Source organism: Fundulus heteroclitus, chromosome 13 (genome assembly GCF_011125445.2).
Source record: "Fundulus heteroclitus isolate FHET01 chromosome 13, MU-UCD_Fhet_4.1, whole genome shotgun sequence".
In the NCBI taxonomy this organism is placed as follows: Eukaryota; Metazoa; Chordata; class Actinopteri; order Cyprinodontiformes; family Fundulidae; genus Fundulus; species Fundulus heteroclitus.
Window position 1 is genome coordinate 37682326 of NC_046373.1, and position 25767 is coordinate 37708092.

The 25767-nt window shown below is 47.2% G+C and overlaps 1 protein-coding gene across 1 annotated transcript in view; it reads right to left on the bottom strand.

The window, feature by feature from the left end:
- pleca (plectin a) overlaps positions 1-25767 on the bottom strand; it is a 104017-nt gene that overhangs the window by 17125 nt on the left and 61125 nt on the right. Inside the window, 30 exon segments of the mRNA XM_036145667.1 lie at positions 264-368; positions 453-536; positions 623-979; positions 1068-1206; positions 2394-2572; positions 2651-2808; positions 4037-4057; positions 4181-4364; positions 6040-6166; positions 7449-7603; positions 7697-7849; positions 8825-8950; positions 9046-9141; positions 9215-9319; positions 9415-9576; positions 10651-10728; positions 10819-11185; positions 11296-11450; positions 12234-12327; positions 12757-12884; positions 12954-13049; positions 13129-13248; positions 14766-14872; positions 15100-15215; positions 18637-18803; positions 21060-21152; positions 21249-21326; positions 22744-22779; positions 23042-23131; positions 25019-25033. Coding sequence (XP_036001560.1) covers positions 264-368; positions 453-536; positions 623-979; positions 1068-1206; positions 2394-2572; positions 2651-2808; positions 4037-4057; positions 4181-4364; positions 6040-6166; positions 7449-7603; positions 7697-7849; positions 8825-8950; positions 9046-9141; positions 9215-9319; positions 9415-9576; positions 10651-10728; positions 10819-11185; positions 11296-11450; positions 12234-12327; positions 12757-12884; positions 12954-13049; positions 13129-13248; positions 14766-14872; positions 15100-15215; positions 18637-18803; positions 21060-21152; positions 21249-21326; positions 22744-22779; positions 23042-23131; positions 25019-25033 — 3891 coding nt within the window.

Below are 25767 nucleotides of genomic sequence, written 5' to 3' on the forward strand. Positions count from 1 at the left end.
TCAAAGTGTTGTTTAAATAAAGTTAATAATAATTAAATCCTGCAGGAAAATACTGAACATTGAGACAAAGATTGATGGGATGTTTTGCCAGTAAAGAGAAAAGTCTGTGGAGCTTTTTCAGAGATCTGCTGTTTGCCAGCTGTGCCAGATTTATAAAAGAATCAGATTATTTTCTGAAACTGTGTTTGTTTTTGGGATGGTTCTGCCGGTTCTGTTGGTTCTGTTGGTTCTGTGGAGGCGGACCTGCAGGACGGAGCACAAACCTCCTGGATGATGCTGTCTGAGGCGACCTCCATCCTGGGCTTCTTCAGAGGAGACGCCGTGGGATCCTGCAGAGCTCTGTAGGTCAGCACCAGGAGCTCGTAGTCCTTCAGAACACAGAGTCCAAACCTGTCAGAACCTTAAAACCGACTGCGGTTCTGGAGGAAAGGTCTGCTGATGTCGGCGGTTACCTTGACGGAATCGATGTAAGCTTTGGCGTTTTTCTGACAGCTTTCAACCTCGGTTTTGTTCTTCTCGATCTCCTCCAGGAGTTTCTGAAACAAACAGACGGACCTTCAGAACCTTCAGAACCTTCAGAACCTCAGAACCTCAGGGAGCAGCGCTCAGCCCAGCTCTCTACCTTCTCCTCTGCCAGCTGGTCCCGGAGAGCCTTCCCGTCTCCGATGGGCACCGCCTGGATCTTCTCCTGCCGCTGCCGGGCCTCCCCCAGCCAGCGGATCAGCCAATCGTAGCTCTCCCTGTAGCTCCTCATGCGGCGCCCCAGGAGGTCCAGCTCCCGCAGCCGCAGGTCCAGCTGAGCGAACAGGGCCTGCCAGCGCTCCAGCAGGCCCGCCACCAGCGCCCGGTAGTGGTCCAGCTCGGTGTCCCGCTCGCCGTGCAGCCGGCTCATCTTGTCGCTGATGGCGGTCGCTCGCCGCAGCTCGTCCTGCAGCCGGTCGAAGACGGCCTGGTCGGCCTCGGCCTCGCCGCGCATCGCCTGTTAGGAGAGAGGAGGTCAGATGGAGCAGGCGGGTTCCTGTAGGGTTCCTCACGGGTTCCTGACGGGTTCCTGACGGGTCCGCTACCTTCAGCTGGCTGCGCCGGGCCTCCACCTCCGCCTCGTCGGCAGGAACCTTGCTGACGTCTCTCAGGCGGGTCTCGTAGTTCTTCAGAGCGTCTTCAGCGTCGTTCGTGTTCCTGATCACCACGTCGATGGTCTTCAGCCTGAAAAACACGGTTCTGCTTTAAAAATCGCTCAGATGTTCTGGAAAACCCGCCCGCTGTTTAAAGCCTTCCTGATGAGTCACTGGGTGAATTCCCACAGCACAGAGCTGCCCCTCCCCCACCTGTTACTGCACACTTCTGGTCAGCTGGCTGAAAGAAGCTCGTTTTCTGACCCGTTTGGTTCTGGCCTCGTTCACCAGAACAATGAAAACTCTGTAAATCACGGGAAGAGGAAGTTTTCCGCTCCAAAGGAAAGAAACATTTCCTTAAAAGTTAAAGTCTGACTCGTCTTGTGTAAAAATAGAATATATATGGAAAATATGCTGATGAAGATTCTCAGTCATCAGGTCATGGTCATTCCAAAAAAAGGTAAAAAACAAAGCAACTGGACTTGTTTTCCGTAGTTGAAGACATTTCGCTTCCTCTCCAGGAAGCTTTCTCAATTCAAAAAGTCTGGAGTAATGTGCAGTACCAAGCTTTATACTACTGCCTAACAAAGGCCTGTAAAAGCTTAGATAACATGCAGATTCAGCAGAAACAGGTCCACCCCTTATTAATGGGCGGTCGTTAAAGCCGTTAAGCCAGCAGATTGGACCTAAATTGGTCCCCTCCTCTGTAACGAGGAGTCGTTAGGGTCGTTATTGGCTTGGCTTAAAGGAACAATGTTTTGATCACCCATATGGAGGTGAGAACTGAGGTGATGATTGGCTGGAATTAATTCTATAGCTGTGTTGTAAGTTTTTGTAAAACTGTTGCTTTGTTTTTTACCTTTTTTTGGAAAAATATATGGAAAGAAATATTCATGCTTCATGGCTTAATTGCTAAATAGTTAAAAGCTTTTAAAACATGTTTAACTGGGAAATATAATCGTGTCACTAATTTATCAGTTTAGCCTTTGATTTTGAATAAAAACCTAAAATTGACGACAGGTTCTGGGATCGGCCTCTAAAGGGTTAACAGGTCCAAACTCATTCATTTTAGCCGCTGTTGCGAAAAACAATAAATAAATGTTAGAAATAACATTATTGTAGCTGTAATTATGCTGCAGCTGTAAAAATTACTTTTTGTTTTTGTGTTTTCAACCCAATTCAATCAAATTTAATTATTTTTGTGTAAATATGCGATCCTGGCCGGCGGCCCGGATCCTGACGGGTCCAACCCAGAGTCCGGGACTAGAAGGTACTGACTTGTCCAGGTAGACGGTGGAGAGCCCGTAGACGTGCTCCATCTTCTTCAGGGTGAGGTCCAGCTCAGAGCGCAGCGTGGGAGCCGAGCTGGACTGCTGAGGAGACGTCAGAACCTCCTCCGTCTTCTCAGCGATGGAGCTCAGGTCCTTCTTCAAGCCCTCCAGCTCCGACTGGACTTTCTGCCAAACAGAGACAGAAGCAGGACGGTCAGAGAGGCTCTTCACCACCAGAGGTCCGCTCGGTGGTCCTGCTGCTACCATCTGGTCCGCCGTCTTGGTGGCGCAGGCTTTCAGCGGCTCCTTGTCCACCGGCTGCCGGAGGCGGGTCACCGTCCGGGTCTCGCAGCCCTCCAGCCTCAGGCGGAGGTCCTTGATCTTCGTCAGGTACGTCCTACACACCGACTCGTCTTGTTCTCCTGGTGGGAGGAAACAGATGGATGTGAGACCCAGGAGAACCCCGTAGCAGAACATTAGGAAGGTCACAGCGTGAAGAACCGGTTCTGAAGAGGTGAGAAGAAGACACCGTTCATGGCGCCTGATTTTATTTTTTTATATTTAGACGTTTCTGGATTTCAGGCTGTAAGACATTCTGGACCTTAAAGCTGTTTTCTGCACTGATGACACAGAACCATGAAGAACCAGAGGTGGTTCTGTCCCGTTCTCCTTGCAGAGACGTCCTCAGGAGTCCATCAGAACCGGGTCGTCTCCAACAAGGAGAACAGCCCAGTCCAGCAGCTGGACCTCCTCTTCCTCAGCCAGGCCTCTAGGATCTGGTCTCCATGTTCTGGGTGGAAAATGCTGGACGTTCCTGGAGAAGATGTGGTCCTGAAGGCAGCAGATGTTGCTCTAGAACCTCTGCTGGACTTTCCTGCTTCAATGCTGCCATCAGAGGAGAGGAGATGATCCGAAGCCAGACCGTGATCCAACCTCCTACCATCACAGAGCCTGGCTGCAGGGACCGGATCCTCCTCCTCCACCAAACACCTGGAGAACTTGTCCATGATGGTCCATGATGGTCCATCTGGTCCACGATGATCCATGATGGTCCATGATGGTTCATGATGGTCCATGATGGTCCATGATGGTCCATCTGGTCCACAATGGTCCACAATGGTCCATCTGGTCCATGATGGTCCATCCCAGAAGCCTCTGAGCCCAGAGAAGCTGGACCTCCTCTGAGGAGAACATAAGGCCAACTGCTGCCAATCTTTACTGTTTCATGGAGGCTGATTCAGGAACTAATCAGAATTAATCACTACTTTAAAATCACAGAAATGTCTAAAACCTATAAATTCCCCATCATTTTGCAGGAATATGAGATTCCCTCCAGTCTGCAGGTCAGATCTCCAGACGATTTACATTCTTAACATCAAAGTGTCCATAATTAACTCGCATTCATGGTTAATCAGTCAGACGTTAACAGGATATCAGAAGCGTTTCTCCTTCAGTTAATAGAGTTATTCATTCATAGACTGAGAATCAGCTGCTGTAAAACATGCATCAGTGATGATCAGTGATGTTAGCGTGAATAAAATCACAGAAGATTATTAATTATCAGTGATTCAATGCATGAAACGCAACAAGAGGCACAGAAACAGAGTCAGTCCTGCTCAGCCAATCAAAAGCTCCGGCTGCAGACCTTACCTGCTCTGGGCGGCACCGAGCCTGCAACAGGAACCCATCATGTCAAAATGTTCTGATCAACAGAAATGGTGAAAAACGCTGCAGCTGCCGGGGGGGGGGGGGGAGGGGGGGGGGGGAGGCGATCTGGATCAGAGCAGCACCTACCTTGCTCTGCAGAGCTGACCATGGTCTGGTAGTGCTGGTTGGCTCGGTTGTAGTTGGACTCCACCTGCATGCGGTCCTCTGCCCCGAACATCTGGGAGTCCTGACTGTCCCTCAGGAAGTCCTGGTAGTGCTGCTCCAGGTTCCTCAGAGCCAGCCGGTACTCCTCCACCCGCAGAGTCTTAAACTGGAGAGAAGAACCCAAAGTGACTAAAGAAAAGCTTAAAGGAGCCGTTCTGCCTCCAGAGGCTTTTAGCTGCAAACTCCAAACATCTAATGCTTCAGTAACGGTGCGCCTCAAACACCAAGAGGTCCGGTAACGGTGACCAACCCGCCCAAGAACCTTAGTTACATAAAGCTGAGGGTCTCTGTGGCCCTCAGGCAGCATGGATTTAAAGTGGACCTTTAATGTAGTTAATTATCCATAAGATAATATTGTGTCCATCTGAGAGGTCAGCAAGCCAGAGACGCTCTTTTTCATATTGTTATCTGGAGATAACGAGCTCTTAGCCTCGTTATCTAAAGGTAACGAGGCTGAGAGCTCGTTATCTGGAGCTCGTTATCTAGAGCTTGTTATCTGGAGCTCGTTATCTAGAGCTCATTATCTAGAGGTCGTTATCTGGAGGTTGTTCTTATGGAGATCATGGTGACCTGATGGTAAAGTCTCATTAACTCAAAATAGCATTTACTATAAATATTATAAATATGTATTATAAAACAGTTTGAGGTAAAAAGATCAAGCTTATTTTGTTGTGACACAGTTTAATCATCCAGTTTGTTTCTAATTTACTCCTTTCATCATGATAACGGTTTGGATTTTTCACTTTCTTATGCTAAGACAACAGATTTAGCTAAGATAACGAGTCGCTGAGCTCATTTTATCGCAGTAAAAGTTTATTTTTTTCAGGCTCGTCTCATATTCGTATCATCCCGAGATGACTTTTAATTAACTCCTAAAACATCTTAAGCTCATTTATTATAACAGCAGCTGAATCGTTATGTAGATAAAGAGATCTGGAGCACATTTTCTTTCATTATTTATATAGAGAGAAAATCTGAATAAAACGGGAATATTTTCTGCAAATGACCAGATCTGGAACTCAGGATAAAAGTCTCTTTAACTCAAGATAACAAAGCTTCACGCTTTCTTCCAGATAAAAAGTTTAAATATGTCAGTAGAAGACCGACATATTTAGTTTGTTATTTCAAACATCTTGATGATATTCAGTCATGATAAAGGTCTGGTTCTCTAAAGCTTGTTTAACCTGGAGCTGTTTTTTTCTGACCAGTTTAACTTTATTATCAGTTATTATGAGTTTATTTAACCCACTGAGATCTAAAATCTCATTTACATGGGAGTCCTGAAGAAAAGCAGCATTATTATATTATTTTACTGTTATCTTTGTGTTTGGCGTTCATTTTAAAAGTCTTATTTGTGTTGAAGTGTCATGGCCGCCTCTCGAATCGGTGGCGGCCATTTTTAAACCGGCTCTGAAGCGCCGCCTCTTCTCATGGCTTCTGACCCGGTGGTTCATTTTGGAATATATGTTGTATTTTCTAGTAGCGACTTTTACTTGTATTTTATTTCTACTTAATTTTATTTGATTTAAATTTCTAACGTTTTATTAATTTATTTTAATGGCCTTTTTTGTTGTTCGGCCTTTTGGTCGTCGCTGTTTTTAAATTGCCTCTATATAAAGTCGGTTATTAAACTATTAAAGTAGTTAAATCGCTGTGCTGATGGGATGTAGAGCTCGTTTCTCTGTGATAACAGCTTAACTACGTTATCTAAAAAGGTTTTTCCGTTTCTCTCTTTACGTCTAACCCCAGACAGGAACCACAGGTGGAGGTGATGCTGTTACCATGGTGACGTTCCAGGTGTTGATGATGTGGATGTCTCTCATCAGGTACTGCCAGGACAACAGGCTCTTCAGGTCCACGAACATCATCTGCCACATGGACTGCAGCCGCTGCAGGTTCCCGTCCAGCCTGGAGGAGACGAGCTGGAGGTTAGAGCGGGTCTGGAGGAACAGAGGGTTCTGTCTGGACGGGACGGAGAACAATTCATCCCACAGAGACGCCGTTCCACTGTTTGATAATAGAGACGTTCTTTTTTCCTGCACTCAGCTTAAGCCGGGCCTAAACTATACGATGAAAAGTTCTCCATCTCTGTTCTCACTGTACGTCTAAAACGTCAGACTCAGCTCCGCAGAGAGATGGCGCTACTCTGACTCGTCTATCATGAAGCCAAACGTAAACAGTAGAAGAAGAAAAAGGTAGAAGTGTGGATGCTCTCTGTTAAACATGAGGCTCACTAGAACCAAACGCGCTGCCTTGGTAATTCTACCAGTTTCTCCTCCGTAGTTTGACTCCATGTCACACGTACTGCCGCCATGATTCTCTCCTCTCCTGACTGGATGTCAGACATGTTTGATTTTCCTCTGATGGGGAGGAGGTGGTGAGAGGCTGATGGCCCCTCGTTACGCCCTGGATGCTGCACCACGCACCATGATGCTGAAACTCAGCCTGATCCACAAAGTTCTGGAACCAGTGCGGGTTCTAGACCAAATTTAGCAGGGAGGCCAGGGAGGGGCCAGTGTTTTTTCACAGGGGCACAGAACAAAAGATTGGGGGGGGGGGGGGGGGGGGGAACTTAACAGGTCAACATTTCATCATTTAATATATTAAGTAAGCCAAAGAGTCGATTGTGGCTCTGGAACTGCAGGTTGCAGACCCCTGATCTTTTCTCAATACAGCGGGAGCTTAACGTGAAACAGCTTAATTTTTAATTATTGTTATATTTTTATATTTATTTTTTAATTATTTTGTTATTTTATTATTGGGTAAAAACATAAACGAAAAAAATACAACTGATCCAAATGACCAGCCAGTCACGGTATCTTTGTCAGCATTTATCATCCTAAGAAATTTAATATCATGTTTTTAGTAAAGGGGCCATAACAGGGGCCAGGAACAGTTCTACAGGGGCACAGGCCCCTGTTGGCCCCTGTTCAGAACCGCCCCTGTCTGGAACGACTGAAGAATCAGCCCAAAAAGGGCAAATAAACGTTGTACCGTGTACGCCTGGCTTTAGATGGAATGACTCCAGATGAAAGTGTGATTCTGCAGGTGTTTGTAGATTCTGCAAGTTGTGCAGCTTCAGCGTCTGATGGTAGCGTTTTGTCAGATAAAGCTGCAGCTCTGGTTCTAACCGCCCTGTTCTAGACCCGCTCAGACGTCCCTCGGCTGCCGTTCCTCCTGGTAATCTTACCCGGCAACGCTGTTCACTGCGTCCTTATTGGTGGGCGGCACCAGGAAGCAGATGGACGGCACGGACGCCTCGCTGCCTTTGTCGTTCAGAACCCTCCACTTAAACGGCTGCGAGTTGTTGAGCAGAGCGCACTCGTCTCCTCTGTGGACCGTGATCTGCAGGGAGACCAGAACCGGGATCAACACCACGCCCAGCCTGGCGCCCCGTCGGGTCGGGTCGGCCCCGTCGGGTCGGGTCGGCCCGTTTACCTCCATCTGTTTGAAGTCGCAGACGGCCTGGATGGGCAGCTTGCCCTTGATGGCGCTGGCTGGGTTGCGCGGCTTCAGCTGGACCACGGTCTTGGCCCGGCGCTTCAGACCTTCCAGGTGGGTGTTGAACTCAGCCAGCTGCTCTTTCTCATCCTGGAACAAAAACACGGGTTGAAGACAGAGACGCAACCAACAGGCTGCTCCACAGAACAGAACCGGCTCTGATCCGTTAAAGGTGCATAGCCACGTTAGACGTCTTTACCAAAGAGACCAAACTCCAGTTGATTATGATGAAATAAGACCAAATACTCCAAGCTTTGATGGTCTTTCTGAACCTAAAAATAACCACCTGAACAGGCGCCGTAATCAGACATAAACAGACCTGGCGCCATCTAGTGACAGTATCACAGAACTACCATAATGCCGGTTTGCTTAATTAATAAAAACTGTATTAAACAATGCCAGACTGAGCCTGACCCTCTGCAACGCCTCATTATAAAGCCGCAGCTTGGCGTGATGAAGACCAACCGGTATTAATTAAATAAACCAACTTTAAGAGCCTCATATCAGAAACAACAAGAAGAAAATTCTCGTTCAGAAGTGAAAACAGGGACACAGCATCAAGGTAAGGTTTGTATTTAAGACGGTAGAGGATAAGAAGAGCATGTTATTAATATTATCACAGCATTAATAAGGACCTTTACTCAGTTCACTGGGAGATGCTAATAGCCGTTAGCCGCTTCCTTATTTTAACCCCTGCTGCACATGCTCAGTACGTACTTCCGTAAATCGTAAATAAACACTAAAGGCTTCATTTACTAACAAACTGAGCAAAAACAAAGCATAAAACACCAGAATAATAACTAATACTAAGACGTGATAATCTTTCATAAAAACTTTGTATGCAACCAGAGTGAGCTGCTGGCGTATAAATTAATAAAGTGTCAAATATCATGGCTATGTGCCTTTAAATAAACTGTAGAACCAGTTCCAGCTCCACCTTCCACCCAGGAATCATCCAGCTATTAGCCAATCATCATCTGGACTTTGGTCATAGAAGCAGCGCATGTGTTTTATTTCATTTTAAAGAGATTTAAAGCGTGAGCGGCAGTAAAAAGATGAACTCACAGCAGCGTCCTGCAGGAGGTCCTCCAGCCGTGTCACTGTGACCGAGCGGTCGCATGTGTACTTCCTCTTCATCACCTCCTGCATCTTTTTCATCCTCTCCTCAGCCTCCTTCACGTCAGCGAAAAACTGGACAGAGAGAAAACGGGAGGAGAAGCTGGACCTCAGGTCTCGGCTGCTGGAGCTCACACGCTCATGTTTGAGCCGCAGGTGAGCGGACGTACCTGGAAGTAAGCCGTGTTTTCCTTCAGGTGGGTTTCGATGCAGCAGCACAGCTGGAGGAGCCAGCTCCACTGAGTCTGCAGCGCTGCGGTGAAGGCCTGAGGAGGTCAAACCGTGTTAACGTCGTAAAGCAGGAGCTTCGGTCTGTCTGCAGCGGAGCAGACGTCTCACCTCGATGGTCTGTCTGCCGGGGTGTCCGTCCCTCAGCAGCTTGTCTCCTGTGGTCTGAACGCCGTTCACCTTCTTCTCCCGGAGCTCCAGCTCTCTCATCAAACCCTGCAGCAGAGGAGACACAGCGGGGTTCACGTCCCTGCAGCCGGGCGCAGAGAGCGACGCAGCCATAGAGACATGGGGGGGGGGGGTTACTGCACCGAGTAGCACTCCTTCTTGGAGGCCATGTTGGTGTTCCGTTCGCTCCAGTCGAAGTTGACCTCCTCCTCCTCCTTCTCGTTGAGCCACATCAGCTCTTTGGTGGCTGCGCTGACGAAGGCGTGCAGCTCCACCAGGTAGCGCAGGCGAGCTTTGGAGGCGTGCTGCAGACAGAGATGATGGAGGACGGCAGAAAACTTCAGACTCACACCGGATCACTGCAGCCACAACAGCAGTTTCTTCTCATCCGCTACCGGCCTGATCAACGAGGCCCAGAGCCGCCGTCAGCTTTGACACGTAGCATCTCTTCCCTGTTCAGGACCTACAAGCTACACCAACGTAGCATCTCCAGACCTTCTGCGTTACATTGACTCACAGTCTGCCGTGTATATAGCTCTAGATTCTGTATACAGGACTGTCTCAGAAAATTAGAATATGGTGAAAAAGTATACTAGTAGGCTATTCAACTAATCACTTGAATCGTCTAATTAACTGGAAACACTGCAGGGTTTCCTGAGCCTTGAAAAACACTCAGCTTGGTTCAGTAAACTAAATCACAAGTATGGTAGTGGTTAAGAGACGACATCAGATTCTCACAGTAACTGGTGTACTGACCATGGCATTACTGTCCTTGATTGGCCTGCCAATTCCCCTGACCTGAACCCCATAGAGAATTTGTGGGCTATTGTGAAGAAGAAGCTGAAAGACACCAGAGCCAACAATGCAAATGAGCTAAAGGCCGCTATTGAAGCATCCTGGGCATCCATAACACCTCAGCAATGCCACAGGCTGATTGCCTCCATGCCACGCCGCATTGATGCACTAATCTGTGCAACCAAGTACTGACTGCATTAATGGACATTCTCAAATGTTTGATTTTGTTTTGCTGTTATAATTTTTTTTTTACTTGGTCTGAGGAAATATTCTAATATTTTGAGATATGATTTTTGAGTTTTCTTCAGCTGTACGCCATAATCAGCGATATTAAAACAATAAAAGGCTTGCGATATTTCAGTTGATTTGTAATGAATCCAGAATGTGTGAAATTTCATGTTTTTTAATTGCATTACAGAAAATAAAGAACTTTATCACAATATTCTAATTTTCTGAGACAGTCCTGAATATTTCTATTTTCTGCACCATCAACACCAAGTCAAGTTCTTGTAAGTGCAAACCTACTTGGCGATTAAACTTGATTACTCTGATTATCTCTCCTTGCCGGTTGTCCTGCTACTCACCAGCAGCTTCCCGTACTGCTGCTCCAGTTTGTCCAGATATTCCCGGTACGCAGCCTTACTGGCAGGAGAGATCTGACTCTGGAGAACATGAGAATCAGCGTGATTAGCCCCTCCCTCACCAGCGAAGCCCCCCCCCCCCCCCCTCGCCGTGTTCTCCGTCCGTCGTACCTCGTCGGACTTGGCCCTCTCGATCTTGGAGCGGAACTCCTCCACGGACTGGTGCAGGCCGCGGTGGCTGCCCAGCTGCGTCTCCACGTTGGGCAGGTCGGAGCCCCACTCGCCCTCCTCCACCCGCCGCTGGTTCTCCTCCACCCAGCCCAGCAGGTCGTGGACGTAGCGCAGGGTGACCTCGTCCAGCTCGGGCCGCACCCTGGAGGAGGCCTGCTGCAGGACCTGGGCCGTGTGGACCTGGGTGGTGTGGATCTGGGTCATGGGGATCTGGGTCATGGGGATCTGTGCGGTGGTCACACCGGACTTCAGCCGCAGGTTGTACTCGCTGCGGACGTTTACAAGCCTCTCGTGGAGACGGTATACTCTGAAAGCACAGAAAGTAGATTGTTGCACATCCTCCATCAACGTCAGCTGAGCCCAAAACGAACGTCTGCAGCCTTAAGGTGAATAACCGGTCCTGAATGTCGGTGTTACCTGCGGTACATCTGTTCGGCCTGCAGGTGGCGCCCGTCTTTCAGCAGCTGCACGTCGTTGAAGAGGAAGCGGATCATGCCTTCTGCTTTCTCCAGGTCTGCCTCCACCTCCCTGGTGTGCTGGGCAGGTTTCCCGGCGCTCATCATCCTCACATCCTGCAGCAACAGAGGAGGAAGAGCGACGCTCACACCTGAGGGGAGTCCAGCCAAGCAGGCGGAAAGCAGAACTCACAGAACCGCACGCCGTGGTTCTGTATGTGCCGTGATACAATAGCTCAGCAGCGTGGAGAAATTAAAAAGACGCAAAAGGATTTAACTTTTAAACGTTTCTGATGACTCGTCCATCAGAAGATCTCCAAACTACTGACTGCTGAGTTCTACTCCACACAACCACAAACTGAACAAGCCAACAAGGGCTGTGTTGTAAATGTAATTAATTTACTAAATAAAAATATATATTATATTTTTCTTAACGATTTAAGTAAAACTTCAAGTGCTAAAATTCTAAATGTTGTATTATCTATTAATTTCCTTCTATCAATAAATAATTAAATCAGATAAAATGGACCTATAGGGTTGATAGATAAAGCAAATGCATGATAGATGCTGCAAAGCATCAAATGATTTTTATTTCATTATTCTTTTATCACATAAATTAAGAATTTATCAGTTCCATAGCAATAATATGTATGTATTTAATATTAATGTTATTAAACTACCTAATCAGATAAAGATATATTCATTTTATGTATGCATTACTTTAAATAAATTATCTACTTTGCAAAACCTTATGGGTTTTATAGAGATCTGCTGCCCCCTGGCGTCCAAACGAGGCCCTGCAGCATCAGATGTTTCTGCAGAAGGGACGGATCTCTCCATCGTCCTCCTCTCTATGCAGCAGAAGGTAAAGTGACGCTGAAGCTCCTGCTTGTTCCTCACCGTCTGCAGCAGCGTCTCCACCTGGTTGAGCTGCTCCTCACACACCCCCGACTCCATCTGGACCTTACTGACGATCCTCTGGAGCCGCTCCAGCCTGCAGAGGGGAGAAGAGGTCAGAGGTTAACGAGCGTCAGACAGGAAGGGAGAGGGAGAGCAGGCGGCACTCACTCCGTCCTCCTCTGGAACACAAAGTGATAACCCTGATGCAGGAAAGCCATGATGTGTGTCTGAAGGCTGCAGCTGAAGTCTGAGCAGCAGCAGCAGCAGCAGCAGCAGCAGCAGCAGCAGCTACGCCCTGACTGCCATGTGATGAGGGAAATGTTTTTGTCTCCATGGAGACGAGACGGTTGTCATGTGTTTCCCCCTAATTACATTTTTTTACTTCCTAACCAACAAAGCAAAGAGCGTTTGAACCGCGCGGACGCAGTCATCAGGAAATGAGTCACGGTCAAGCGGGATGGCCGCGGGCTTTTGGCGCTTGGCTTTGGTAACAGGGAGCGCGTGATCGGCGTCAGCGTCTTACCTCTCAAACTCGATCCGGAGGAGGCGCTCACGCTCCAGGATGGCGACGTGCAGCCGGCCCCACTCCTTCTCCACGTCAAACGGATGGTAACCAGGAGGCACCTTGACCTGGCCGGCCTGGACGGCGCCCTGCAGAGACACGCTGCGTGAGTCTGGGTCCCGCCTCGCTGCGTCACCGAGCCGCCGGGGGGAGCTCACCTCAAACGACTTGAAGATGTGTTTGGAGCGGTTCTTGTCCGCCTCTTTGGCCGGAAGCTCAGTCTCCTTGAACTTGAGGAACTGACGCCAGAGGACCTGAGCAGAGAGCACAGACGCGTAAGCTCCTCTGCAGAGTCTGCATCTCTGTTTCCAGGAAGAACGAAGATCCAGACACCTCGATCTCCTCGTAGCTGTTGGGAAACTTCCTCTCCTCGAAGACGAGGATGTGGTGTCGGATCCACTGGAGCAGCAGGGTCACCACCTCGTAGTACTCCTGCCAGCGCAGCTCCAGCTCCTGGAGGACAGACGGGTTCACCATGAAGACACCTGAGCTGAGTTCTGCTTGTTCTGAATCAATCAGCAGCTCAGATCCTCAGCACTAAGCCACAGTTTGTTCCCCTGATTTACGAGTTAAAATCGACCTTCAGCTCCAACAGATGAAGACTGATCCTGGATCAGGAGTGTGAATTTCAGATGCTGCGGATCTGCTTCTGTCTGACAGATGCTGAGGAGATCTGGTTCCTGCTGAAGCTTTCTGATGACCTCCACGGCTCCCTCACCGTCAACCCTAACACAGATTGGTGCGTCTGAGTCCTGCAGGGGGCGCTGTTATCAGGAACCTGACTGGGTTTACTGGTTTCTGAGGTATTATGGGTACCTGTGATGTATCTGCCAACATGGTAATTATGGGATACTGGTAGGTACTTTTTTAGGGTATTCCCAGAATACCTAAAAGGTATTCTGTCTCTGTAGGATACTTTGTATATAGGATATCTAGGAGGTACCTGTGGGGTAGCTGCAGGGACTTATAGGTAATCTGTGAGATCCTTGAGGTACTCAGAAGGTACCTGTAGGGTATTTTGGGGTTACAGACCAATGCATATTGTACTATTGTACTAAAGAGGAGTGATCCTGCAATTCAAAAAGCTTCCTTGTGCAATAGGTTGATGTGCCCCTGGGCAAGGGACTTAACCCTAAATTGCCCCGTGTTTTTGTGTTTGTGGTGTAAAACAGCTCTGAGTGGTCAGTGTGATGAATCTTTAAGAAATTCAGTCTATTAACTATTTAGCTACAGAGAATCGCTGGGAACGCTTCCTTTTCTGATAAGTTTAAATATTTTCTTTATTCTACAATCGTTAACATGGCTGAGATTCACAGTGAGGAAATCTGCTTCTTCTTTGTCTTTGAAGAAAGTAGGATTTTAGTGCTTCCTAAGCACATTCTCCATCTCTGCTCCCTGAAACCTCGCATGGCTCCACTTGGGTCTCGCTACAGCGAACCTTCATTCCTCTCTGGGATAAACCTGCATCTCTAGATCCTCCTCCGTCTGTTCCCTGCTTTCAAAGCAGAGCACAACGTCATCTGCAAACAGCATGATCCCTGGAGGTTCCTGCTCATCACTGCAGCAGCAGAGTCCTGCTAGCTGCTGGTAACTACACTGCAAAAAGGGATCTAAAAATAAGTGAAAATGTCTTGAAATTAGTGCGTTTCTCCTTGATTTGAGCAGGTAAATAAGATTATTTGCCAATGGAATGAGTATTTTGACCCCTAAAATAAGATAATTGGACATCCTGCACTTGAAATAAGATGATGGAGATGAGTTGTTCCTATTTTAAGTGCAGAAATCTTATTCCATTGGCAAATCATCTTATTTACCTGCTCAAATCAAGGACAAATACACTCATTTTAAGAACATTTTACTTATTTTAAGTTCCGTTTTTGCAGTGTAACCCAACTAACCTCGTCTTCTCTAGGTTCCCCATCATCTGTTGGTCCCTATTGGTTCTAACTCAGTTCTAAATGAGAACTCACGTTGGCTTTTATCCCGTCCTGGACATCCGGGACCCTCGGCATGGCGTCGTACAGCGAGGAGACGTACGTGATGATGGACTTCTCATCTGGATGGGGAACATCCACGTCTGCACAGATGCATGAAGGGAAACGGTGAGAACTGCAGCTCAGCCTGGGAACCCAAAGATAATTAAACTGGTTCCTGGTTACAGAAACGTGGAACAGTGAAATGTTTAAGAACAATATTCTGTGTTCAGACTTTAATCCCGGCAGGTTCTGAGCAGCAGACAGAAAGCTTGAACTGCCGCAGGGCGTGGGAACCAAAACTCTGCTGGGAGGTTCTGGTTCTGCTCACCTTCTGGATCCAGCAGTCTGGTGACGCCCAGCTCTCGGTCCGCCACGCTGAAGGCCTGCTCCAGGTTCTCCTGGTTGGTCTGCCGGTACACCAGATTCATGTCGATCAGACTGGGCCTGCAGAGAGCCAGTGGAGGCGTTACAGCGCGGCAACACACGCCGGAAAACATCCCAAAGCCGTTCGGATTTTAAATACATCCAGACATTTAACAGAATGTAGAATCTGATCCACGTTTTACAAAATTAAACATAAAATGCCCGTTTAATCTTTTATCTGATCACTTTACTGTGATGCATGAGTGCAAATTGTGGAAAATCTTTCCCTTTAAAGGCCGACGCAGGTGAACATCAATAACTCTGACACTAATTATCCCCGCTAACCGCTACAGATCTGTTCACAGCGTCATGAAGGCCGTTTCATTTTGCCGCGGGCAGCTTTAGCAGGAGCGGCTCGTCTTTCCTGATTCCACGAAGGCAACGCGGCGAAAGGCGCAGAAGAGGAATGAAATTCATGCAGAGATGAAGCCTGAGCAGAGAGAGAGGAGGCGGACAGACGTGCAGAAACAAGCATGAAACTCTTCTTCCTGCTCAGGAATCCCAGCAGCGGCTCTGAGGACTAAACTCTGCGCTAAGCGCCGCGCCGCCAGGCTCCGTACACGGAACGGACGTCCTGCTGGTCCGCGTCTCCGGCCCGTCCGTCCCTGCTCAGGTGGTCCGTACTCTGGGACCCCCGGCCGGAGCGGGCCCCGGGGCCCCAATGGGAGCGCTCGTTGGGGAGATCTTCACATATCATGATGACCCGGTCCTCCAGGTCGCTGACGGAGCCGGCGGCGCTGCTGGAGGCGCTGTGCAGACGCCTCTTAGGCTGGAACCTCCTCCTCAGCGTCAGCATCTCAGGACCTGGTGGTCGTTCTGTTAAACAGTGAAGCTTTAAGGTGTCTTCATGCTGGGACGGGATTGCTGGTGTCTTCTGGCTGTGCGTCCTCCTGCTCCTCCACCCAGGCTCACTCTGCCACAGCTGTGGGTGCAGCTGAGCTTTGCTGCGACCTGCACAGCCTCCACAGAGCATACCTGCAGGCTAAGCCTTTTTTTAATTAGCAAGCTACACCCATGTTAACATCCAGCTAAAACCACAATCCAAATTAAACCATTTAAGTTTTATATGTGCCACTAGGCAGCAAATTCCTCTAGTAAAGCGGATTTTTTTGTGTTTTTTAAGAAGATTCAGGGTCTGTGCAGACGGTTCTGAGCCGCTCAGCGAACACATTATTTCTCAGATTAAACAAGTTTCCTCCTGCAGCTTCAGCCTGAAAACCCAACTGGCATCAACCTTTATTAATCCATGAGGAATAAAAACGATGAAGCTGCTGAGTGACTTAAGGACTTCAGGAAATAACTGGTTCCTTCGCTGATTTCCTCATTTTCTGAGCGACAACAACTTCAGCCTCACTGCAGCGTTTCAGTACATCTGACAGAACCTTCAGGTCCAGTTTCTACTGAACCATCAGAGGTGAAATCCACTGGGAGTGGATGAGAGTGTGGGCGTGTCTCTCTGCAACCTGGGCTCTGATTGGACAGAAAACAAGAAGTCCTATCAATGGAGACACGGTGGCTGGAAGGAGACAGAAACGGCCACGACTGGATGGAGAAACCGGACCTGAGGAGACCAAACTTCACCGGGTCAGAACCATCATCGCTCTCTAAGCTGAGGAACTTTGTGCTTCAGAGGGTTTGCAAACAAACAACTTCTGAGGATTTATTTTGGATCAAGAAGGAACATTTGAAAACGAATCAGACAGAGAAACGCTGTGATAGTCGCTGCCAGCAGCATGTGTGTTTGGTTGAGCTTTGTGTCGGGAAACAAAAGCAAAAAGCGGATTTATTGTCTCTTTCATCCAAACTTAAACAATAAGATAAAATCTGCCTAACCTTGGAAACACAAGAAACGTATTAATGATTAAATAAAACTAGACACTCAGGCTCTGATGCATTAATGTTTAAAAGAGTAAATATCAGATTTCCCAGTGCAAGTGAACGCGCCGTGCGTCGATCCGTCTCTCGTGCGATTTGCAGCCGACCCGGTTTAACGACCCGGTTCTGGGACTAAACGGCGCTGGATAACAGGAAAAGATTGGTTTAGCGCCTAAAGAGACGGCCGAGCATTTAAAACATGAAGCCAGAGAATATCTGAGGGAGAAGGAGCATCCTGATGTGGCGAGAGCAAAAGCAGATGTTCAACATGTGTCCGTTTAGCTGAAGCTTTTCTGCTTTTCACTCTTCTGCCTTTGACTTCAGACTGAAAACAGTGAAAACCCTTTTCCACTAAAATGCAGCGACTCAGAGAGAAGCTGATCTCTGAATATAGACCTGAACGATGCAGCTCTGTAAAATACTGAAATATTGAACCTTTTGGCCACATGGCTGCAGGATTTAGAAGAATATGTTGAATATGTATAAATAGTTGTTTTATTTTCTATTCTCTCTACAACATTCCAATTTCCACCAAATCAAGATAAAATTGCTGCACAATGTCATCATAGACCAAAATTTATCTGTTTATTGGTTCTCATTTATTAAAATTACTGCAATAGGAATTTAAAAAAATGTGATTATTTGATAAAAACGGAAGAAGAGAACCTTTAATTAGATGCCTTTTTTTGTAAACTCCCAAAATGGAGAAACTTAGTTCAGATATTGTGAAGTGTGTTTCTGTGGAGCGTTTTTTAGTAGTTGCTACCTTACCTGCAGCAGGCAGGTAAAAAGAGGAAGGAAAGCTAACGAGCTGTTAGACTGTAGCCTCCATGGAGCAGATTTCTGTCTGTTAAAACGAATCAGTCAGACTTTAGAGGAACTGCAGCAAAGCGAGAGCTGACATGACATTCAAATCATTCAACGGGACCAAAGCTACAACGTAAACCTGCGACTGTGCTTGATTAGAATCACATGAGGAACATTAAAAGTCAAAAGACTCGCCCCAAAGAGACATTTTCAGTTTCATAAAGTCATTTTTCTGCAGCTTCACCCCTTTTCCAGCCCCTAAATTACCCTGGAGATCATCAAGCTTTCCAGGAAGCACCTTTAAATTATTTGGTCATTTTCTGTGCAAAGTCATGCAGCTTTACACCTGCATGATATTTCCAAATTAAAGCATCACTAAAACCTTGTGAATCAGGGATCTATTGCTCCTCAGAGGTGGACTGAGCGGTTAAAGTGAGGAATAGGCATAAGAACTGCCTCTGAACGGACGTCCTTCTCCATGCCTGACTTACAGCGCCGTTTTTGTCCCAACAAGTATGATCCTAAAACGCTCCAAATAAGATTCCTGCCTCCAAACCCACAGCAATAAATACTGGAAAGAGAAAAAAACCCATAATAATGTGAAATATGCAGAAGGTCAGAGAGAAGACCTTAGAGCTTCAGGCCCTGCGGTCGTTCCCGGATCCCAGCCCAGACTTGTAGAACGAGTCCTGATGGCGCTTCCAGATCCCTGGCTGCAGCAGGCGGCGTTCTAGCTTTCACTTTAACAGGAAGTCCTCACCTGTGTTTGTGAATGATGGCGTTGAAGAGCCTGCCGTCCCTCCAGCTGGTGGTGAAGTTGTCGCAGCGCAGACCCTGGTAGCCCTCCACCATCCGCTGGGACCACAGCAGCAGCTTCTCTTTGGCCGTCATGTCGTCCGACTGACCGTTCACCTGGATGTCCGAGATCTGCCGAGCAAACGCAGCTTTCACTGATCTGCAGGAGGATCGGCCGCCATCGCTCCTTCGTTTGAGTCACATTCAACCAAAGTCCACCAAAGCCAGACTTATGGAGTTAGAAACAGAACAGAGTTAAAAACATTCTCATGTTAAAATAGGTTTTTCCTGTTTTCTGGGCGTTGACTCGTGTTTTCAGAGAGTCTAGACTGAATGTCAGCTGCTGCTGCTCATAGTAAAAATAATAATAATAATAACAATAATAATAGTAATAATAATAATAATAATAATGACAATAATAAGTGAAATTTGCTACAAAGGAATGTAAGAAAGCCAGACTGTATTTCATAGATCTGTTGTTTTGTTAAAAGCACTATAATTGCTCGTTAAACTAACTTCTTGTATCAGACTTTAAGGGGTTTCGGTTCTGAGGAGAACCAGTAGGTTTTTTTGAGTCCAGTTCATCTTGTTCTCGATTATTTTCTGCTACTGATCTAATCCAAACATTTGATCTCATTGTTTCGGACCTCATGACGTCCATAAACCAGGCGTTGTGATAACGAAGCACCAACCAGAACCAGAACCAGAGCGCGGGTCGGAACGTCGGCTTTAAGCTATTTAACGAGCTTCCAGGCGGTCCGTAATGAACGTTGGACTCTGAAACGGGAACGTTTTATTGGTGCTGGGAGGCAAAACTCTGAGTCACAAGAAGGATAAAAAAAATCCCCCAGAAACATTTTGTTTCTCAGCCAGAAAACAAAATGCAGAATAAACTCTGAGTTGTTCTGGCCCGTTTATCTGGATCACCTCAGGAACCAAAACTAAGAATCGTTCTCCGCTCTCGGTTTTGGCCCAGATCTGCAGAGACTTTGTGTCTCTGGGCGGATTAATCTCCTCCTGGAGCCGCTCTGTAACCGCCGCTCTGTGTTTATGTCGTTTGGTGGGTTTTTCATGGCCTGATGAGTCAGAGCAGAAGTAATAGTTCTGATTTTTCTGAAGACAGGAAGGGCGGAGGAGATGGATGGGAAAGAAGGAGGCATTTTTTCCTTCAGAAGGAAAACCCCAGAGCCTCGGTGGTACAGCGTGACGCAGAACGGAAACCTCCGCCCTCATGGCGACGCCTCCTCAGATCCACGGCCACCAAGCAGATCCCTGACTTTATTATCACTGCGCCAGGCTGAGGGCTCAGAGGAAGTTCTCCATTGTTCCTGGTGGTTTCAATGCCAGCTGGAACGCGATGGGAAAGTGTTTTTAACGCTCTCCGGACGGCCGTCTCACGGGAATCATGCAGGAATGGAGAAAAGGATCCCACACACATCCCGGCATAATCACCATCCTCACCATATCATCAAAGCCGCTCCATCACCGCCCAGATTTCTCTCCAAACTCTGACTAACCAGCGGTTGGAACTAAAGAGCTGCTGTTTGGCTGAGACTCCTACAGAACCACAGACGGGTCTTGATCCATTGTAGGACTCTGGAATTAGAGCTCCCACTGAATGAGACCCGCTGGGAGAGCTGGGTCTCAGCACCAGAACATCCTGTTTTTCCTCCATGTGGCGCCGTGCAGACAGACTGCATAAACGAGCGATTTAGAAGGTAAAGCTTCTAACGGAGGTTTATTCTGCATTTATTACACAATAAACATGACTAAACAGGAAACGCATAGCTGTGGTAAAATGTGCAGAGAAGCTGCTGATGGATGATCAGCCGTCCTGGTTAAAGACCACGACTCTCTCAGGCCACCTCAGGGTGGAGAGCTGGAAGATCAGAGAGTAAAAATATGCTAAAGCCTTAGGAAACTATTTCAGGGAGGCTTTTATGCCTCTACCATCAATTCAGCCTCTCTGGTCAGACCACTGCTTCTTTCTTTACGGGAGAAAGAAGGACGGCTGAACATGGAGGAGGAGATGTGCAGCAAGCAGGAGCTGCAGCTGCTGTAAAAACTGCAAACATACCAGGATTAAAAAAAAAAACGGATCAGCTTTTATTTGTAGGATAAAACCTGCAGCCCCGTTCTGAGGGAGTCTGTTGGGCAAGAGGAGAGTTTGGATAAGAGTAAAAAGTTAGTTTAAAACCTTCACTGGTGGATAAGAACCTGATTCAAAGTTTAAATTGAAAAATGGAGCAAAAAGAGGGAAAACTAGCAGCTTTGAACGTGAATAGAGATAAAAGCGTTTATGGAGCAGCAGCGTATCGTGAAGCTGTGTTTGCCCTGCCATCCCATAGATAACGAGTCTCCTAATTAAGAGGGATTTTCCTGGGTTACCTGGAAGTGAAGGATGATGGTCCATATCAGACCCAGGGTCAGCTTTGGGTTTCCATCTGCGATGTCATCGTTTCTGATGTTGACCAGTTTGACCTGAGAAAGTGCAGAGAGCGGCGGTCAGTTGGACGGACGCGGTTCTCGTCTGCTGGTTCTGTTCCTGCAGACCTCCTCCGCTCACACACTACACACCTGTCTGTGTTTGAGAAAGTCCAGAGCGATCTGGACGTTCTGCAGCTTGTGGAAACGCATCCGGCCCTTCTCCCGCGGCTGGAAGAGACGACAGAGGACAGCTCAGGTGAGGACAGGTGAGGACAGGTGAGGACAGCTCAGGTGAGACGGGTTTGAATAAAGCTGCGTGACTGAGCAGCAGGCGCGTCATGTCCGGCTACGCTAACGTCTACAGCGTGTGTGTGCAGTCACGGTGCTGAAGAGCAGAAGTGAAAGAAGTTTGTGACCGATGCAGCGGTCAGATCTGACCCAGAGATGCAGCGGAGAACGAGCCGAGATGTCTGCAGGTGAGAGCGTGATGATGGATGACCGACAGTGATCCTCCTTCCCTAAAAAACAAGCAGCTTTCCACCTCAGTGTTTCATTTCTACAGTCAGCCGGTGGCTCAAAGCTTTCACTACTTCAGCAGAAGCAGCAGGATTACCAACAGATTCCAGAAGACCTGGACGGTGAAGCCTGGGAGACGGACTGGATGAGAACCATAATAACTTCACATTACAGACATTAACCCACAGCAAAAAGTGTTGATCTGGTGAAATACTCTGTAATTAATCCAGTCATTATAGATTATGTTGTTAATTCATGTCTCATATATTGTGATTTGGTGAAATAAAGAAAAGCATCATCAGCGTACAGGTTTACTTTACAGCCTTAATTAATGCAGAGTCTGCTGATCTGACACAAAACTTTTAAAATCTTCAGTTTCTGTTCAACCAAACTTAATTTTCCTTTTTTCTTATGAATTAAAAATCTACATGAACACATGAGATAAAAAAAGGACAAAAGCATCTGTGGAGTCAGATCAGACGAGTGTCGAGTTCTAAACATCTGAACTTTTTTCTGTTCACTGGAACAAAGGAGCACAAAATACTAAACATGATTCAAACATGTTTGAAAAGAAAGGAATAAACTAGGATTGAATTTTAGAAACTAAAACCAAAATAAATGGTTCTACATAAATAAATACACATAGATGATGCAGTTAAATTTTTACTTTCTGTGCAGATTTTGATATTTTTTAAACTTAATATTGACATTTATTTTTATTATTTACAAATATCTTATTTTATGTGTTTTATCTGTTAATTGTTTTGTGTGACCTGAGAATCTTAGCAACAGCACCAGCCAACAGAGAGAGACGGTAAATTAATTCTTCTTATTAAATCTTTTTTATTCTACTCTTATTTGAATCTCTGGGTCCAGTTTTATTTGCATAATTTGATCTTTAAGTTGACAAACAGAAACAGAAATCAACCATAAAACATCTGTGAATGACATGAGTTGATCTTTGAAGCCCGCCTCCTGGGCCGGCCGTCATCCCGCTGATAAAAGAGGACGGTGTAAAGACAAACAGATGATGAACGGGGGGGGGGGGGTGACTGCCAACATGCACGACCCAGCAGCCACCTGGGTGGTGACGCATGCCCCGCCCGCCCGCGGTCCAGGCGCCACTCACCAACCGCACGTTCCTCACAACGTCGCGTTCCCTCGGCTACAGCGCGAGCGTCGCGAGACAGGAAGAGGTCAGGGTGAGCAGACAGGAATTAGACAAAAGGAAAAGAAAACAAGGCTCAAAGAAAGACAGAGAAGTGCAGATCGGTTACAAGATGGAAGCCAGGAATGAAATTAGTGTTTCCAAGAGTGCACAGCCGGAGCATGTACTGGAAATCTCTACACCGCATGCAGACGTGGAGACAGGAACTCCGCTGCTGCAGCTGACGTTCCCATCAGGAGAACAACAGTGGGACACTCACCAGAGTCTCTCCAGAGAGGACCTCCAGCAGGGAGATGAGGTTGTGTCCGTCCCTCAGGTCCTCGTACAGGTCGGTGATGTGCCGCTGGGCCTGCAACAGAAAGAGGATCAGACCGGTTCCTAAAGTTCTCCGATCAGAACGCAGGAAATGATCCAACAGGATGCAAACAGCTACACACTGCAAAAATGGAGGAAAAATAAATAAAATGTTCTTAAAATTAGTGTATTTGTCATAGATTTGAGCAGGTAAATAAGATGATCTGCCAATAGAATAAGATTTTTGCACTTAAATTAGGAACAATTCATCTCCATCATCCTTTTTCAAGTGGAGTATATCTAATTATCTTATTTTAGGGGTCAAAATACTCGTTCCATTGGCGGATAATCTTATTTACCTGCTCAAATCTATGACAAAAACACTAATTTTAAGAACATTTTACTTATTTTTAGATCAGTTTTTGCAGTGCAGTCCTGCATTAACACACAAACAGGCGAGGTTTTATCAATACCCCCCCCCACACACACACACACACACACACTAATATTGAGCCATAACGTGTCTTAGCAGGTTGGACCTGGACCACAGAACTTCTGTGTCCTTCAGCAAGTTCCTGGCATCGTTCCTGGACCCCCCTGCTGAGCAGAACCAGGATGGGTCCATTTAAAACGGCCGTTTTTCTGACAGGTCCGCTTACAGGCGAAGGCTGAAGCTGTGGGAAGGCCACTCCAGAACCAACGTCCTGTTGGAACACCCAACCAGGTCCACATTTCAACCATCTGACCCAAACTGTTCCCCTCAGATGAAAGGAGACCAGTTCTACTGTCCAGGAAGCAGCAGAGCTCAAGGCTGCGTGACCCAGAAACCACTGGAGACCAGCAGCATCCTGGTCTCCAGTGAACCCAGCTTAACATCAACATGGGCTGAGAAAGCTCTACCGCTCCAGAAACAACATCTTCTGCAGCTGTCAGCCAGATGTCCTCTGGAGAAGTCAGATGGTTGAGCTCCATGGAGAAGAAGGTTGTTGGAGGAGTCAAGGTGAGGCTTTCATGGTAGCAACCATGAAGCTCGGAGGAGGCAGCATCATGGTGTGGGTTCTCTGCTCACACTGAGCCTCTGGACCAACCTAACCAAAGTCAGAGCAAAGCCAGAACCTTGCTGCTACAAAACCTGGGTCCAGGTGCAACATGTAAGGGAAGGCCAGCCTGTATGTATAGTTTTGACCCCGAGGGGTTCAGAGAAAATTCACAGAAAATTCAAACGTGTGCAAGAAATGAAAACTGTCTGCAGTTCTGAGACGAATAATGGTTTTCAGCAGGACTCTGAAAGAGTCACGGTTTGCAGTTTTATGGCTGCACAGCAGGCCTGGAAAGTTCTGATGTGTTCTGGAGTCACGCATGATCAGAACCGCCTCCGGACTCCTTCAGATTAAAGGTCAGGATCAGACTCATGCAGTGGAAACATGTTTTAGTTTAAAATCTGGCCTCCAGAACCTTTGGTCCCAGCAGATTCCTGCAGAAAACTGGAACAATTAATTTAGAAATAATTAAAAACTGATCATCAACAGAAAAAAAAACTTTTATTGATCCTTTGTTGATAAAAATCAAACAGTTAAAATTAACTAATCTCAGATTTTTCATGTTGTTGAGCTTGTTAGTGGTTCAAAAACACAAAGAAACGATTTTAACGTAAAACAGATCGACTGTAAATTTAATCTGATTAAACCGACACACATTCAGCGATAAAAACTGATTCGTGTTGAAACGAACGTGTTGCTGCGTTCATCAGATCCAGGCCAAATCAAACCCTACGTTCCTACAAAGCGAGGAGTAAAGACACTGAAAGCAGACTATCCATGCTTTTATTCAAAGCGTCGCGTCCAGCAGCTAAACGTGATGAAAGCAGGAGAAGCTCCTGGAGGAGGAACATCTGGGCGGTTAGTGAGGGAAACATGCAGGCAGCAGAGACTCTGTGTCCTACCTCTGCCTTCCAGTGCTGATGGGGGAGGATGGAGGAGGAAGGAGGGAAGGATGGAGGAGGAAGGAGGGAAGGATGGAGGAGGAAGGAGGGAAGGATGGAGGAGGAAGGAGGGAAGGATGGAGGAGGGAAGGAGGGAAGGATGGAGGAGGAAGGAGGGAAGGATGGAGGAGGAAGGAGGGAGGGATGGAGGAGGAAGGAGGGAAGGATGGAGGAGGAAGGAGGGAAGGATGGAGGAGGGAGGAGGGAAGGATGGAGGAGGAAGGAGGGAAGGATGGAGAGAAGAAACAGATTGATGTGAGAAGATAGCAGACTTCATTGAAAAATGAAGAAAACTAAAGAGTTTGTTGTTTTTTTTTGCTGCAGGCCTGGAAAAACCCCGAGGACAGAGACAGCCGACGTCCCGAGTCTCTCAGACACGAATCGGGGGGGAATTCCCAAACGACTCGTGAACGGAGCCTCGGGAAACGGGTCATTCCTCCGAGTTTTTCCCTCCTCGGCTGCTGAGGGGAACCCTCCTGGGAACCTCAGCAGAACGCAGCCGGGCCGAAGATCCAGTCAATGAAATGTTTATTTCCATCTAAACTGTGGATTTCCTCCAAAGATTAAAACGGAGAGCAACAGGCAGAGGAGACCATCACCGTCTGGTTCCGGCTAACAGGCGGGCAGCTGGAGGAACGGGTCGGTCCCACCATGCAGGGAGCCGGAGGAGTCCAGCCAGAAGATCCCAGCATGTCTGACCCTTTCACGAT